The sequence below is a fragment of the Oncorhynchus mykiss genome, chromosome 17 (assembly GCF_013265735.2).
Source record: "Oncorhynchus mykiss isolate Arlee chromosome 17, USDA_OmykA_1.1, whole genome shotgun sequence".
In the NCBI taxonomy this organism is placed as follows: Eukaryota; Metazoa; Chordata; class Actinopteri; order Salmoniformes; family Salmonidae; genus Oncorhynchus; species Oncorhynchus mykiss.
In genome coordinates this window covers 15389225-15406356 of record NC_048581.1, presented here as the reverse complement: position 1 = coordinate 15406356, position 17132 = coordinate 15389225, and the positions used below count along the sequence as shown (strand labels likewise).

At 41.2% G+C, this 17132-nt stretch overlaps 1 protein-coding gene across 1 annotated transcript in view; it reads left to right on the top strand.

The window, feature by feature from the left end:
* Positions 1-17132, top strand: part of LOC118940092 — a 149995-nt gene that overhangs the window by 32049 nt on the left and 100814 nt on the right. Inside the window, exons 12-15 of the mRNA XM_036948328.1 lie at positions 5824-6156; positions 6271-6492; positions 6721-7062; positions 7167-7394. Coding sequence (XP_036804223.1) covers positions 5824-6156; positions 6271-6492; positions 6721-7062; positions 7167-7394 — 1125 coding nt within the window. The remainder of the gene's footprint in view (positions 1-5823; positions 6157-6270; positions 6493-6720; positions 7063-7166; positions 7395-17132) is intronic.

Here is a 17132-nt window from a genome sequence, read left to right as displayed (position 1 = left end):
GCAATGTCCAGCACCTAGACACACAAATCAAATTGTATTAGTCACCAAATACAACAAATACCTTACTGTAAAATGGTTCATGACAAGCCCTTAACTAACAATACAGTTGTTTTTATGTTAAGAAAATAATACTTTTTTTTATAATAAAAATGCTACAAAAAAAATACACAATAAGATAACAATAACAAAGCACCAATAACCAATTACATGAAACATTATTCATTGTAATTTAAAATAAAAACATGCATCACTCAGACACAAATACAGTAGGACACACAGACTTAGTTACATGGATGTCAGGGTTCACTTTGAGTCCATTGTTCTGAAGATCAGTGAGCTGAAGACATCTCTTTCACACAAGAACACAGTGGATATTCAGAGCAGGTTTCCTTGGCTTTGGCATAATGATAGCTCACTGTTGTCTGTTGTTTCTAGCTAGCTAATGTAGATAGCTAAATAGTTAGCTCACAAGCTAACTATGGGCTATTGCTGTAATTCAGTGGCAGCGAATCGTATTGTTCACAATCCAGTCCATTCAGAGTAGCTGTGTGATGCACAAAAATGCTTGTTTATTTCTGAATAACAGCAGCTAAATGTAGCTAACAAGCTAGTTGAGTTCGCAAGTTCACTCAATTCAAACGGCAGTTCAACATAAGTCCCAATAACAGTATTTTTACTTGCGTACCTGGTTTATTATATATATATATATATATATATACTTACATTTTCAAATGTTATTTTACCTTCTATTTTGTATATTTTCATCGGACTAGTGGGGACATGTGAAGCCTGGAAGCTGCAGTAATGTTGAGATGTCAGTAGGGAGAGCTCTAGTCTAGAACACTGGTACCATAGATACTCCCCTTTCATCTGTTCTGGAACCTTCAGTACCAGCTGATGAGGAGTGATGGGAATGGGTCACATTTTGTCTCTTGTAAAACATGTAGGTCCACTCCTCAAATAAAGAAATGTAACTACAGTATTCTGACTTTAGACCATTTTCTATTTAGATACAGTAACATCTCTTATGTGACATGTTGTTCCTGCATGTTAATGACCTGACTAGGCTTCTTTAAAATGTGTCAACCACAGAACTCACACTTAGGCTCAGCCTGCTTCTACTAATACTTGCAGTAGACTACTTCTTGTTTCCACGCATTGACAGTAAGTTGACTGACAGTACAAGACCTCTCCCCTTCACTTCACTCTGTAAGTACATTTGACGATATCTTGGAATAAAGTTTTAGTTTTTATGTTTTTAGCCAAACATCACATGACTTCCTGTATCTTTGTACTTGTTGGTTTATTTTAAACTGTGTTTTGGTTGTTACATCAGGGCCTGTATTCATAAAGTGTCTCAGATGGTCCATATAATTATGATCTAAAAGGCTAAACTGATACACTTTGTGAATACTGACCCTGGACTGTGGTTTCATGTGTTTAGTTTAGTTCAGTTCATTCATTTACATGTTTAAAACATGATCAGTAGAGTTTACCAGTAATACCCAGATCTCCATTCAATAGGGTCAAGTTCACTGTCATAAAACAGGGTCAATTATAACTGTGTGTGTGTGTGTGTGCGTGAGTGTGCGTGTGTGTGCGTGTGTGTGCGCGTGTGTGCGCGTGTGCGTGTGTGTGGGTGTGTGTGTGTGTGTGTGTGTGTGCGTGTGTGTGTGTGTGCGTGTGTGTGTGTGCGTGTGTGTGTGTGGACATTTTAAATATACTTGTGGGGAACAGAAGGGTTTATTGTTAAGTTTAGGGTTAGGAGCCACGGTTAAGGTTTGGTTTTGGGGTTAGGGTTAAGGTTAAGGTTTTGTTTTGGGGTTAGGGTTAGCGTTAGGGTCAAGGATTGGTTTTGGGGTTTTGGGGTTAGGGTTAGCGTTTCCACCTGGCTACTCCTACCCCGGTCAACAACACTGCACCCCCCACAGCAACTCGCCCAAGCCTTCCCCATTTCTCCTTCTCCCAAATCGATTCAGCTGATGTTCTGAAAGAGCTGCAAAATCTGGACCCCTACAAATCAGCCGGGCTAGACAATCTGGACCCTTTCTTTTTCTAAAATTATCTGCCGAAATTGTTGCCACCCCTATTACTAGCCTGTTCAACCTCTCTTTCGTGTCGTCTGAGATTCCCAAAGATTGGAAAGCAGCTGCGTTCATCCCCCTCTTCAAAGGGGAGGACACTCTTGACCCAAACTTCTACAGACCTATATCTATCCTACCATGCCTTTCTAAGGTCTTCGAAAGCCAAGTCAACAAACAGATTACCGACCATTTCGAATCTCACCATATCTTCTCTGCTATGCAATCTGGTTTCAGAGCTGGTCATTGGTGCACCTCAGCCACGCTCAAGGTCCTAAACGATATCTTAATCGCCATCGATAAGAAACATTACTGTGCAGCCGTATTCATTGATCTGGCCAAGGCTTTCGACTCTGTCAATCACCACATCCTCATCGGCAGACTCGACAGCCTTGGTTTCTCAAATGATTGCCTCGCCTGGTTCACCAACGACTTCTCTGATAGAGTTCAGTGTGTCAAATCGGAGGGTCTGCTGTCCGGACCTCTGGCAGTCTCTATGGGGGTGCCACAGGGTTCAATTCTTGGACCGACTCTCTTCTCTGTATACATCAATGAGGTCGCTCTTGCTGCTGGTGAGTCTCTGATCCACCTCTACGCAGACGACACCATTCTGTATACTTCTGGCCCTTCTTTGGACACTGTGTTAACAACCCTCCAGTAAAGCTTCAATGCCATACAACTCTCCTTCCGTGGCCTCCAATTGCTCTTAAATACAAGTAAAACTAAATGCATGCTCTTCAACCGATCAATACCTGCACATGTCCGCCTGTCCAACATCACTACTCTGGATGGCTCTGACTTAAAATACGTGGACAACAACAAATACTTAGGTGTCTGGTTAGACTGTAAACTCTCCTTCCAGACCCATATCAAACATCTCCAATCCAAAGTTAAATCTAGAATTGGCTTCCTATTTCGCAACAAAGCATCCTTCACTCATGCTGTCAAACATACCCTTGTAAAACTGACCATCCTACCAATCCTCGACTTTGGCGATGTCATTTACAAAATAGCCTCCAATACCCTACTCAACAAATTGGATGCAGTCTATCACAGTGCAATCCGTTTTGTCACCAAAGCCCCATATACTACCCACCATTGCGACCTGTACGCTCTCGTTGGCTGGCCCTCGCTTCATACTCGTCGCCAAACCCACTGACTCCATGTCATCTACAAGACCCTGCTAGGTAAAGTCCCCCCTTATCTCAGCTCGCTGGTCACCATAGCATCTCCCACCTGTAGCACACGCTCCAGCAGGTATATCTCTCTAGTCACCCCCAAAACCAATTCTTTCTTTGGCCGCCTCTCCTTCCAGTTCTCTGCTGCCAATGACTGGAACGAACTACAAAAATCTCTGAAACTGGAAATACTTATCTCCCTCACTAGCTTTAAGCACCAACTGTCAGAGCAGCTCACAGATTACTGCACCTGTACATAGCCCACCTATAATTTAGCCCAAACAACTACCTCTTTCCCTACTATATTTAATTTATTTATTTATTTTGCTCCTTTGCACCCCATTATTTTTATTTCTACTTTGCACATTCTTCCATTGCAAATCTACCATTCCAGTGTTTTACTTGCTATATTGTATCTACTTTGCCACCATGGCCTTTTTGCCTTTACCTCCCTTATCTCACCTCATTTGCTCACATCGTATATAGACTTGTTTATACTGTACTATTGACTGTATGTTTGTACTCCATGTGTAACTCAGTGTCGTTGTATGTGTCGAACTGCTTTGCTTTATCTTGGCCAGGTCGCAATTGTAAATGAGAACTTGTTCTCAACTTGCCTACCTGGTTAAATAAAGGTGAAATATATATATTTTTTAAAAGGGTTAAGGTTAGGGTTAAGGATTCGTTTTGGGATTAGGGTTAGGGTTAAGGATTGGTTTTGGGGTTAGGGTTAGGGTTAAGGATTGGTTTTGGGGTTAGGGTTAGGGTTAAGGATTGGTTTTGGGGTTAGCGTTAAAGTTAAGGTAAGGGAAAATAGGATTTTGAATGGGAATAAAATCTGTGTCCCCACAAGGTTAGTTGTACAATACTGTGTTAGTGCGTGTGCTTGTGTGTATATGTGTGTGTGTGTGTGTGTGAGTCACTTGCTGTTTAGCCTCACAGCTTGGGGATAGGAGTTATCATTGAACCTGGTGGTCAGTCTTTAGGCTGCTGTACAGCTTGACGGACAGTAGAGGATTGAACATTTATCCTCCTATATTTGGGGTTCTGAGAATAAAACAGCATCAGAATAATCAATGCAGAAATATGTGTTTACAGTTCTACAGATCTGTTCAATAAGTGATTGTTGTTGTTTATAATGTTGATGACTACTGTATATATTAGGAATTTATTTTTGCACCATGTCAGTTTAAGTAGACAAACGTAGACATAGTGCAATAGACTTACAGACAGACAGTATTCACATAGACAACCATTTAGCACAATACAACACAACACAATATGAGCCTGGTTCATTTTCAGTAATGAGGCACTGTACCCCATTTACAGTTTCTACTTCAATGTATCAGGTGGAGTTATTCACCAGCTATAGAGTGAGTTGTTGTTTATGTTTCTAAGACTGCAGGGTGGGAGATGCAACAATGGCCTTGAGAACAGCAGGAAGTGTGTTGGTGGTCTTTCTCTGGTCTGTAGCAGGTATGGTCTCATTCATAACTTATATGGTTGTCAATCTACAGACATGTGTATTACATTTGCTTGTGTTCTGTTAGGCATCTCCACTTCACTTTAGTTATGTTTCACACCTCACTGAGTGATGATTATCTGTGGTTTCTAATATGGCAACAAAGTGTGGACAAACCCTACCTTCAGTGTGAGCCATAATACCTTGTCCTAATTCTGATACCATTGTGTTGTGTGACTGTGTTTCAGTTGTACTGGGTCAGGATGGCTGGAGTGTGACTTACACCACTCAGAGTATCTGTACCTTGAAGGGGTCAACAGTGGATCTGTTCTGCTCTTACACATATCCCAGTGGTACAGTCAAAACAACCCTCTGGTTCACTGAATGGGGGACTGGTGTAGAACCTGAAGATCTAGGTCAGGACCCAGAGTATGCAGGTCGTCTGGAGTATCATGGAGATAAGAAGAAAGACTGTACCCTGAAAATCACAGACCTGAGAGAGAGAGACTCAGCTACTTACAAGTTCAGATTATTAACAGATCAGGAAGGAGGGAAATATTCTGGAAGTCCTGGAGTCACTCTGTCTGTCACAGGTACAGTTACATTCAATATAGTTCAACTGTTGAATTTCATTTAGTTCAGGAAAATTGTCTTGGTTTGTATTTATGCCTGTATAACATAGGATTTCTTCCATCTTTGTATTAGAATGATAAGTCAGTGATAAAGGGATTCACAGTGATATTGTTTTTTCTCCAGGTCTTCAGGTGAAGGTGAATGGTGGACATCAGGATAAGACACTGACCTGTATCACCACCTGTACTCTGACTGACAACCCCACCTACATCTGGTACATGAACGGACAACATCTAGATGAGAGCACCTCCCCCCAGTACAAAGACCCAGTCTCCAGGAACTATGATGACAGTTATTCCTGTGCTGTAAAAGGCCATGAGGACCTCCACTCTCCTGCAGTGTGTGAGTGTTCATTTAATACATTATACTGTGTGTTGGTTTCACTATGAGAACTTGAGAGCTTTGAGCATCTCTAGAAAGAACTGAGAACACAATCCAATTGACCTCTTGTTATGTCACTGTGTTTCAGGTGTTCAGGGTCAGAGCTGCTACAGAGTGACTTACACCAAGAGGAGAATCTGTGTCTTGAAGGGGTCAACAGTGGACATATCCTGTACTTATGTTGGTTATTATTCCACCACATCATCATTCTGGCTTAGAAGTGATAAGTCGACCCCTGAAGACCTAACCACAGACCCAGGGTATGCAGGTCGTGTGGAGTACACTGGAACATACAGAGGTCCCTTCACCCTGAGAATCACAGATCTGAGAGAGGAGGACTCAGCTGAGTATCGCTTCACTTTTAAAGCAAACAACTTTGAATGGGGTCATAGTTTCCCAGGAACAACTCTGTCTGTCACAGGTAATAAATACTACACTGTATGATACAACGGTAAATCATAATGAATTACAGGATAAATAAATTGACCATCCTGTTAACACAGAGGTGTATGTGGTTTTATACATATTGTTTCAGGTCTGCAGGTGAAGGTGACTCCTGCTGCAGAGGGACAGAAGAAACTGACCTGTATCACCACCTGTACTCTGACTGACAACCCCACCTACATCTGGTACAAGAACGGACAACATCTAGATGAGAGCACCTCCCCCCAGTACAAAGACCCAGTCTCCAGTAACTATGAAGACAGTTACTCCTGTGCTGTAAAAGGCCATGAGAATCTCCACTCTCCTGCAGTGTGTGAGTCTGAAATAAACTAGTATTTTATGTGGTATCATTTGGAACAAATAAGAATGGTTTTACTTTCTCTGTCAATATTCTTAACTAGATACATTGGAATGATAAACAGTTATATAGATGTATGTCAATATATATATTGTTTATTATTCTAAATGAACCTGTCCAACACATCTATAACATTGAGTCTCATTATGGTTTCAGGAATTGATCAGTTGCATTTTGTTTCAGGTGTTGTGGGTGAGAGCTGTATGAATGTGACTTACACCCATCAGAGTATCTGTGCTTTGAAAGGGTCAACAGTGGACATATCCTGCTTTTACACACATCCCAGGTGGCATAACGTCACAGAAGTGTCCTGGTTCAACAAATGGGAGTCTGGTGTCACTAAAGACCTGAGCCTGAACCCAGAGTATGCAGATCGTTTGGAATACCATCGACAAACAGACAAGGACTCCACCCTGAGAATCACAGACCTGAGAGAAAGTGACTCAACTGAGTACAAGTTCAGATTTACATCTGACGAGGCAAGATGGGGGTACAGCTTCCCTGGAACAACTCTGTCTGTCACAGGTAACACTGCATACCACATTATACAGTTTTGAAGAGTCATGATGTTAATAATTAACTCAAACCAATTCTGAACCATATATTCTTTTTGCTCTCCTTTATTTCAGGTTTTCAGGTGGAGGTGACTCCTAAATGGAGTTCAGAGTTGAAGACACTGTCCTGTATCACCACCTGTACTCTCAGTAACCCCAACCCCATCTATATATGGTACAAGAACGGACAACATCTAGATGAGAGCACCTCCCCCCAGTACAAATACTCAGTCTCCAATGACTATGATGCCAGTTATTCCTGTGCTGTAAAAGGTCATGAGGATCTCCACTCTCCTGCAGTGTGTGAGTGTTCATTGAATACATTATACTGTGTGTTGGTTTCACTATGAGAACTTGAGAACTTCTAGAATTTCTAGAAATAATAGAGAATATAATCCAGTTGACCTCTTGTTATGTCACTGTGTTTCAGGTTTTCAGGGTCAGAGATGCAACAGAGTGACTTACACCAAGAGGAGAATCTGTGTCTTGAAGGGGTCAACAGTGGACATATCCTGTACTTATGTTGGTTATGATTACATCACATCAACATTCTGGCTTAGAAGTGATAAGTCGACCCCTGAAGACCTAACCAGAGACCCAGGGTATGTAGGTCGTGTGGAGTATACTGGAACATACAGAGGTCCCTTCAGCCTGAGAATCACAGATCTGAGAGAGGAGGACTCAGCTGAGTATCGCTTCACTTTTAAAGCAAACAACTTTGAATGGGGTCATAGTTTCCCAGGAACAACTCTGTCTGTCACAGGTATACTGTATGATACAACGGTAAATCATAATGAATTACAGGATAAATAAATTAACCATCCTGTTTACACAGAGGTGTATGTGGTTTTATGCATATTGTTTCAGGTCTGCAGGTGAAGGTGACTCCTGCTGCAGAGGGACAGAAGACACTGACCTGTATCACCACCTGTACTCTGACTGACAACCCCACCTACATCTGGTACAAGAACGGACAACGTCTAGATGAGCCCACTTCCCAACAACACTCTAGTAATACCCTAGTAGTGTTGGGTCATTCTGTGGACAGTTACTCCTGTACTGTAGAACACCATGAGGACCTCCACTCTCCTGCAGTGTGTAAGTATGAATTAAACTACTATTCTACTTAGAAAGCATCAAAAACGTTATATCAATGAGAAGATTATTACTGATTTATCTATACATATTCATCATTACATAGAAATTACAGACAATGTCATAGATGTATGCATGTCTATAGTTAGAATGTTCAGTACCTCAGACACTTGAAGAATAGTTTAGTAGACACTCTAGTCATAAAGTATCTCCAAATGTATTATTGTTCATGTTTTGTGTAAGTGATAGTTTTAGATAGTCCTCTGACTTTAGATATTATTTATTTTTGACATGATGTCATTTGAGGTAGTATAGTACAATCCTGACCTTCTGACATATTCTCCTTTACTAGATGCTCCAAAGAACACCTCAGTGTCAGTCAGTCACTCTGGTGACATAGTGGAGGGCAGTTCAGTGACTCTGACCTGCAGCAGTGATGCCAACCCACCTGTGGACAAATACACCTGGTACAAGAAGAACGTAACCTCACCAAAAGCATCAGGACAGAGTTACAGCATCACTAACATCATCTCTGAGGACAGTGGAGAATATTACTGTGAGGCCCAGAATGGAAGAGGAACTAATAACTCTACAGCTCTGATGATCATTGTAGCAGGTAAAGTTACATCTCAATACAAACCAACATGTTTCAATCTAATCTTAATCATTATGTTTTGGCTTATTACACCTTAGGTTATAACTATACATTGGGTTATAAGATCCCTTAACAAGTATTGCATTAATGTCCTGTATTTAAGTTTATTTAAGTTTATTATATCATGCCATGTACTCATACCATCCATATTTTATTATAGTGAAACAAACCTCAGTTCTGACTGCAGCTGTAGGAATCATAGTGGTTGTTCTGGTTCTCATCCTCTGTCTCTCTGGACTCATGTGGTTCAGGTGAGTGAAAATGCATATTATCATGTTGTTCATTATTTAAATGTAGCCCTCGGATTTATTGTTAACTTCATTTATGACGTAATGTATTTATTAATTAATGTGCAAAACAGGAAGAAGGCCTCCAAACCCACCAACACAAGAGACACAGCAGACGTTGGACAGGTGAGTCTGTTGGAATCAGAAGGAGACTGTGATGACTCTATTCTTTGTGGATCATTTCCACTCCTCATGTTGTGTGTTCTCTCTCTCCATCAGGGAGAGTCTAGTCCAGTGTATGAAAACGTCTCAAGCATGGCCATGAACTCTACTGCAGCACAGACAGCAGCCACAGACGACCAGGATGATGTTCACTATTCCAGCGTCCACTTCTCTCGTCCCAAAAACCAGGAAGTGCCTCTGTACTCCATCGTCCAAGTGCCTCAACCCCAGAAAGAGGATGAGGATGTCCAATACGCTGCTGTGAAATTCAACCTCCCCAGTGCTGCCACCTGGTGAGCATATTCTGCATTAAGGTCATTCATATGCTGCTGTTTATTGTAGGAGATGTCATCAACAAGCAAAACAGTTGACCCTTTGAGACCACTATGAACCCAAACTATGAACCCAACAATGGACATCTCAGGACAGTTACTATGACATGTCTATAATGAGGGAGTGACGTGATGATGGTTTTGAGGAACTGTTCTTCTGTTCCAAATTGAACCCTATTCCCTATTTAGTGCACTACTTTATACAGAGCCCTATAGGGTGCCACCATTTGGTACACTGTCTTTGTTTCATTTTTGTTTCTCTCTTCAGAACCGCAGCAGCACAAGCAGGAGAGGAGGACTCCTCTGTTCTCTACACAGTCAACAAATTCAGAACCAAGATGACCTGAACACAACAAACCCAGAACCAAGAAGACCTGAACACAACAAACCCAGAACCAAGAAGACCTGAACACAACAAACCCAGAACCAAGAAGACCTGAACAGAAGAAGTTTGACAAAAACCTTGTGTATCTGGACCTGTATGTCTAAACTAAGTGATATAATGCCTGTGGAGGTGTGGAATATTGACCATTATAAACTGGGTGGTTTGAGCAGTGAATGCTGATTGGCTGACATGCGTGGTATACCAGACCGTAAACCATGGGTATTAACATTTTGTATTTACTGGTCTAAGGACATTGGTAACCAGTTTAAAATAAGGCACCTCTGGGTTTGTGGTGCATCCAAGCACTCCGCGTTGCATTGTGCATAAGAACAGCACTTAGCGGTAGTATATTGGCCATATACCACACCTCCTCAGGCCTTATTGCTTAAGTTTATAATGGCAACAAGGCACTTCAGGGGTTTGTGGTATATGACCAACATACTGTTCCACGGCTTATTTTAAACTGGTTAACAACATAAATAGAACAGTAAACAAGTCTTTTAACGTCATACCCGTGGTATATTGTCTGATATACAGTATAGACTTCTGAAATGCTGTTTCAGCCAATCAGCATCCAGGGCCAAAACTACCCAGTTTATAACAGTATTTAATAATATATGCCATCTAGTAGACACTTTTATCCAAGTCATTACAGTCATGTTTGAAAACACTTTTCGTATGGGAAGTCCCAGCAGGAATTGAACCCATGCTCCATAATGTACCAACTGAGCTACAGGACGACTCTATTCACACTTAGAGCAGGAGTTCTGATCTAGGGTCAGTTATGACTTTGAAACAATGATGAGTATGAAAGGGACCTTAACATTTTATTATGCATATTTTACGTTGAAAAATGTTGTATTTCTGACGTAGGAAACCTTGAGTTCCATTTATATCTTACAGTGCATTCAGAAAGTATTCAGACCCCTTGACTTTTTATAACTTTTCCTCAAATTGATGAAATAGTTCTCTCCTCATCAATCAACACACTAAACCCCATAATGCTAAAGCAAAAAAGGTTTTTAGACAATTTTGCAAATGTATAAACACAAAAAAAACTGCAATAACACATTTACATAAGTATTCAGACCCTTTAATCAGTACTTTGTCGAAGCACCTTTGGCAGCGATTACAGCCTCGAGTCTTCTTGGGTATGACGCTACAAGCTTTGTAAACCTGTTTTTGGGGAATTTCTCCACATTTTTATCTCCAGATCCTCTCAAGCTTGGCCGTGTTGGATGGGGAGTGTCACTGAACAGAAATTTTCAGGTCTCTCCAGGGATGTTCGATCAGGTTCAAGTCCGGGCTCTGGCTGGGCCACTCAAGGACATTGAGATTTCTCCCGAAGCAACTCCTGCTTTGTCTTGGCTGTGTGCTTAGGGTCCTTGTCCTATTGGAAGGTTGAACCTTCACCCCAGTCTGAGGCCCTGAACCCTCTGGAGATGGTTTTCGTCAAGGATCTCTCTGTACTTTTCTCCATTTATCTTTCCCTCGATCCTGACTAGTCTCCCAGTCCCTGCCGCTGAAAAATATCCCCACATCATGATGCTGCCACCACCATGCTTCACCGTAGGGATGGTGCCAGGTTTCCTCCAGGTGCGATGCTTGGCATCAGGTTTCATCAGACCAGACAATCTTGTTTCTCATGGTCTGAGAAACTTTAGTTGCCTTTTGGCAAACTCCAAGCAGCCTTTCATGTGCCATTGGCTTCCGTCTGGCCACTCTACCATAAAGGCCTGATTGGTGGAGTGCTGCAGAGATGGCTGTCCTTCTTGAAGGCTCTCTCATCTTCACAGAGGAACTCTGGAGTTCTGTCAGAGTGAACATCGGGTTCTTGGTCACCTCGCTGACCAAGGCCCTTCTCCCCCGATTGATCAGTTTGGCCAGGCGGCCAGCTCTAGGAAGAGTCTTGGTGGTTACAAACGTATTCTATGATGGAGGCCACTGTGTTCTTGGACATGAAAAAATAGAGAAATGTTTTGGTACCCTTCCCCAGATCTGTGCCTCAGCACAATCCTGTCTCTGATTCTAGAGACAAATCCTTCGACCTCATTATTTTTGCTCTGACATGCACTGTCAACTGTGGGACCTTATATAGATGGGTGTGTGCCTTTACAAATCATATCCAATTAATTGAATTTACTACAGGTGGACTCCAATTAAGTTGTAGAAACATCTCAAGGATGATTAATAGAAACAGGATGCAGCTGAGTTCAGAGTCTCAAAGCAAAAGGTCTGAACACTTATCTAAATAACATATTTCTGTTTTTTAGTTTTAAAACATTTTCAAAACTTTCTAAAAACCTGTTTTTGTTTTGTCATTATGGTAAAGTGTGGTATATTTTTATTTAATCTATTTTAGAATAAGGCTGTAACGTAACAACATTTGAAAAAAGTCAAGGGGTCTGAATACTTTCCCAATGCATTGTATATAATTCTATATTTATTTATGTCATGTTTCTGAAACAATCATCAAACTTGTGAGACTTTTGCCTTTTTGCCATGTTCTAATGTAGCCTGTTGTCCATTCATATTCTAATGTAGCCTGTTGTCCATTCATATTCTAATGTAGCCTGTTGTCCATTCATATTCTAATGTAGCCTGTTGTCCATTCATATTCTAATGTAGCCTGTTATCCATTCATATTTTAATGTAGCCTGTTGTCCATTCATATTCTAATGTAGCCTGTTGTCCAATCATATTCTAATGTAGCCTGTTGTCCATTCATATTCTAATGTAGCCTGTTGTCCATTCATATTCTAATGTAGCCTGTTGTCCATTCATATTTTAATGTAGCCTGTTGTCCATTCATATTCTAATGTAGCCTGTTGTCCATTCATATTTTAATGTAGCCTGTTGTCCAATCATATTCTAATGTAGCCTGTTGTCCATTCATATTTTAATGTAGCCTGTTGTCCAATCATATTCTAATGTAGCCTGTTGTCCATTCATATTCTAATGTAGCCTGTTGTCCATTCATATTCTAATGTAGCCTGTTGTCCATTCATATTTTAATGTAGCCTGTTGTCCAATCATATTCTAATGTAGCCTGTTGTCCAATCATATTCTAATGTAGCCTGTTGTCCATTCATATTCTAATGTAGCCTGTTGTCCAATCATATTCTAATGTAGCCTGTTACCCATACATAGTGTAATGTAGCCTGTTGTCCATTCATATTCTAATGTAGCCTGTTACCCATACATAGTGTAATGTAGCATGTTATCCATATATAGTCTAATGTAGCATGTTATCCATATATAGTCTAATGTAGCCTGTTATCCATATATAGTCTAATGTAGCCTGTTGTCCATATATAGTCTAATGTAGCCTGTTATCCATATATAGTCTAATGTAGCCTGTTATCCATATATAGTCTAATGTGGCCTGTTATCCATATATAGTCTAATGTAGCCTGTTATCCATATATAGTCTAATGTGGCCTGTTATCCATATATAGTCTAATGTGGCCTGTTATCCATATATAGTCTAATGTAGCCTGTTATCCATATATAGTCTAATGTAGCCTGTTATCCATATATAGTCTAATGCAGCCTGTTATCCATATATAGTCTAATGTAGCCTGTCATCCATATATAGTCTAATGTAGCCTGTTATCCATATATAGTCTAATGTAGCCTGTCATCCATATATAGTCTAATGTAGCCTGTTATCCATATATAGTCTAATGTAGCCTGTTATCCATATATAGTCTAATGTAGCATGTTATCATGTCCAGTCCAAGAAATGTTTTACTTTTACCCCCCAGTTTCATTCTATCCAATAGGTAGTTACAGTCTTGTCTCATCACTGCAACGCCCGTATGGACTTGGGAGAGTTGAAGGTCAAGAGCCACGCGTCCTCCGAAACTTAACCCAACCAAGCCACACTGCCCGCTGAACCTGGAAGTCAGCCACACTGATGTGTCAGAGGAAACACTGTGCACCTGGCGACTGTGTCACACCCGACACGCCACAGGAGTTTCTACAGCGCAATGAAACAAGGACGTCCCTGCCAACCAAACCCTCCCCTAAACTGGTAGACGCTGGGCCAATTACCCGCCACCCGCTGGGTCTCCCGGTCGCGGCCGGCTGCGACAGACCCTGGACTCGAACCAGGATCTCTAGTGGCACAGCTAGTAACTGTGATGCAGTGCCTTAGACCACTGCACCACTCAGGAGGCCCAGATCAAGTTGATCCTGATGTGTTTAATGATGATTTACTTTGTATTGCTGTCAGACATTATTCCACATGTTATATTAAATAATACCATATTGTTCAGGGTCATGATATTGCTTGTTTTATTATTTAAAAAAATCATATTTAGATTAATTAAAGATGTTTTACATTTCTAGCTTTTACAGTGTGGTTCAGTGTCAATACAGTATAAACATCATATCAGCATCATGTAGTAAATAATAAAACAAATTGACAATAAAGACATTAATTAATTATTAATACATTGATTCATGACTATTTCCAATTTGATGTTATTTCTGCCTATTGGACACATGATGGCGCCATTGAACCACGTAGCCAATGAGTGGCAAGGCTGTAGGCTCGTCAGACCTGCTACATTACTGTAAGGAGATAAACTGTCATTGATCAACACCCAGCACTGTTCAACACACACACACACACACACACACACACACACACACACACACACACACACACACACACACACACACACACACACACACACACACACACACACACACACACACACACGGCGGTGTTCACTGAGTTGTCTCATTTCAGGTGGAGAGTTCAGAACCTGTGAAGAAGAAGAGTCTCACTAACAGAATCTTATCTGACTCTCTCTCGATCTCTCTCCCCCCATACTCTCGATCTCTCTCCCCCCATACTCTCGATCTCTCTCCCCCCATACTCTCGATCTCTCTCCCCCCATACTCTCGATCTCTCTCCCCCCATACTCTCGATCTCTCTCCCCCCATACTCTTGATCTCTCTCCCCCCATACTCTCGATCTCTCTCCCCCCATACTCTTGATCTCTCTCCCCCCATACTCTCGATCTCTCTCCCCCTCACTACTCCTTAGTGAATCTCATAAAAATAACATGTTTTAAATATTTAAAAAGTTATCATTTTAAGAAAAAACTATGTCATCAACTACATTTTTTTAAACATACTATTTTGCAATGAAGGTCTATAGTAGCCTCAACAGCACTCTGTAGGGTAGCACCATGGAGTAGCTGGAGGACAGCTAGCTTCCGTGCCCTCGTACATTGATTTCCATACAAAACCTAGGAGGCTCATGGTTCTCGCCCCCTTCCATAGACTTACACAGTAATTATGACAAGTTCCAGAGCATGTCCTCCAACCTGTCAGAGCTCTTGCAGAATAAACTGACGTATTGTCCACCCAATGAAAGGATCAGAGAATCAATCTAGTACTGAAAGCATAAGCTACAGCTAGCTAGCACTGCAGTGCACACAATGTGGTGAGTAGTTGACTCAGAGAGAAAAACAATAGTTGAACAGTTTTGAACAAACACAGTACTTTCAAAATGAAGGAGAAGCAGGAGAGAGATATAAATATTTTTTTTCACTTTCTCTTACTTAGCTAGCAAATGCAGCTATCTAGTTTAGCCTACTCAAACACCCTGCTCAAACAGAGGGATGCTATATTAGCTAGATGTCAATGACTATCCAACACAACACTGGAACTCTTCCAAGTCAAGGGAAGATTTTGGTTTTACTAATTTATTACCACCGGGGCTCGCCTGTCCAAGTGCTAAACTGCTTACTGACATTACACAGTAACTTTACCTCATGATTTTAGCTGGTTTACTAATGCTTTAGTTCTATTAGCTATGTTGACTATGACATCACTTTAGCTAATATGGTGGCAACGATATAGGGTGTGTGTAGGGGTTTGGCTTGGAAAGGTTTTTTCGCCTGGTCACTTGCAGCTGATGCGTTGTACATTGCTACTATAACAACCTCCACTCTTCTGGGAAGGCTTTCCACTAGATGTTGGAACATTGCTGTGGGGACTTGTTTCCATTCAGCCACAAGAGCATTAGTGATGTTGGGCGATTAGGCCTGGCTTGCAGTCGGTGTTCCAATGCATCCCAAAGGTTTTCGATGGGGTTGAGGTCTGGGCTCTGTGCAGGCCATTCAAGATCTTCCACATTGATCTCAACAAACCATTTCTGTATGGACCTTGCTTTGTACATGGGGGCATTGTCTTGCTGAAACAGGAAAGTGGCTTCCCCAAACTGCCACAAAGTTGGAAGCACAGAATTGTATAGAAGGTGATTGTATGCTGTAGCGTTAATATCTCTCTTCACTGGAACTAAGGGATCTAGCCCAAACCATGAAAAAGAGCCCAACCAAACACAGAATCATCCGTCTGACTGCCAGATGGTGAAGCGTAATTCATCACTTCAGAGAACATGTTTCCACTGATGTTGATTCCAGCAGCAGTTTGGAACTCGTTAGTGAGTGTTGCAGGACACACAATAGTTTTTTACACGCTAGGCACTTCAGCACTCGGCGGCCCCATCTTGTGAGCTTGTGTGGCCTACCACTTTGCAGCTGATCCGTTTTTGCTCCTAGATGTTACCACTTTATAATAACAGCACCTACAGTTGACCAGGGCAGCTCTAGCAGGGCAGACATTTGACAAATTGAAAGGTGGCATCCTATGAAGGTGCCACGTTGAAAGTCACTGAGCTCTTCACTAAGACAATTCTACTGCCAATGTTTGTTTATGGAGATTGCTCGATTTTATACATCTGTGTGTTATGGCCTTATCCACTAATTTGAAGGGGTGTTCACATACTTTTGAATATATAGTATCCTGAGCTTTGTTATATCTCCTAGATAGAGGACAGTCACTTCAAAACCTTAGTTCTTATTAGACATTTCATCACTGTCTTTGCCATTTATGGAAGTGTTACTCAATGTGTTTATATGGGCTATAACAGTAAAGGACTAATTCAATATTTTATCAAATCATTTTTAAGCATTTCATTTTTTACCTAAAGGGATACTATAATTCAAAATCAAATAGCTAAATGATCCATGGTACGACCACCTTAAAACAATTCCATTTGTCAGCTAGTAGCCCCCCCCCTCCCCCCCCCCCGCCCCCAGCAAA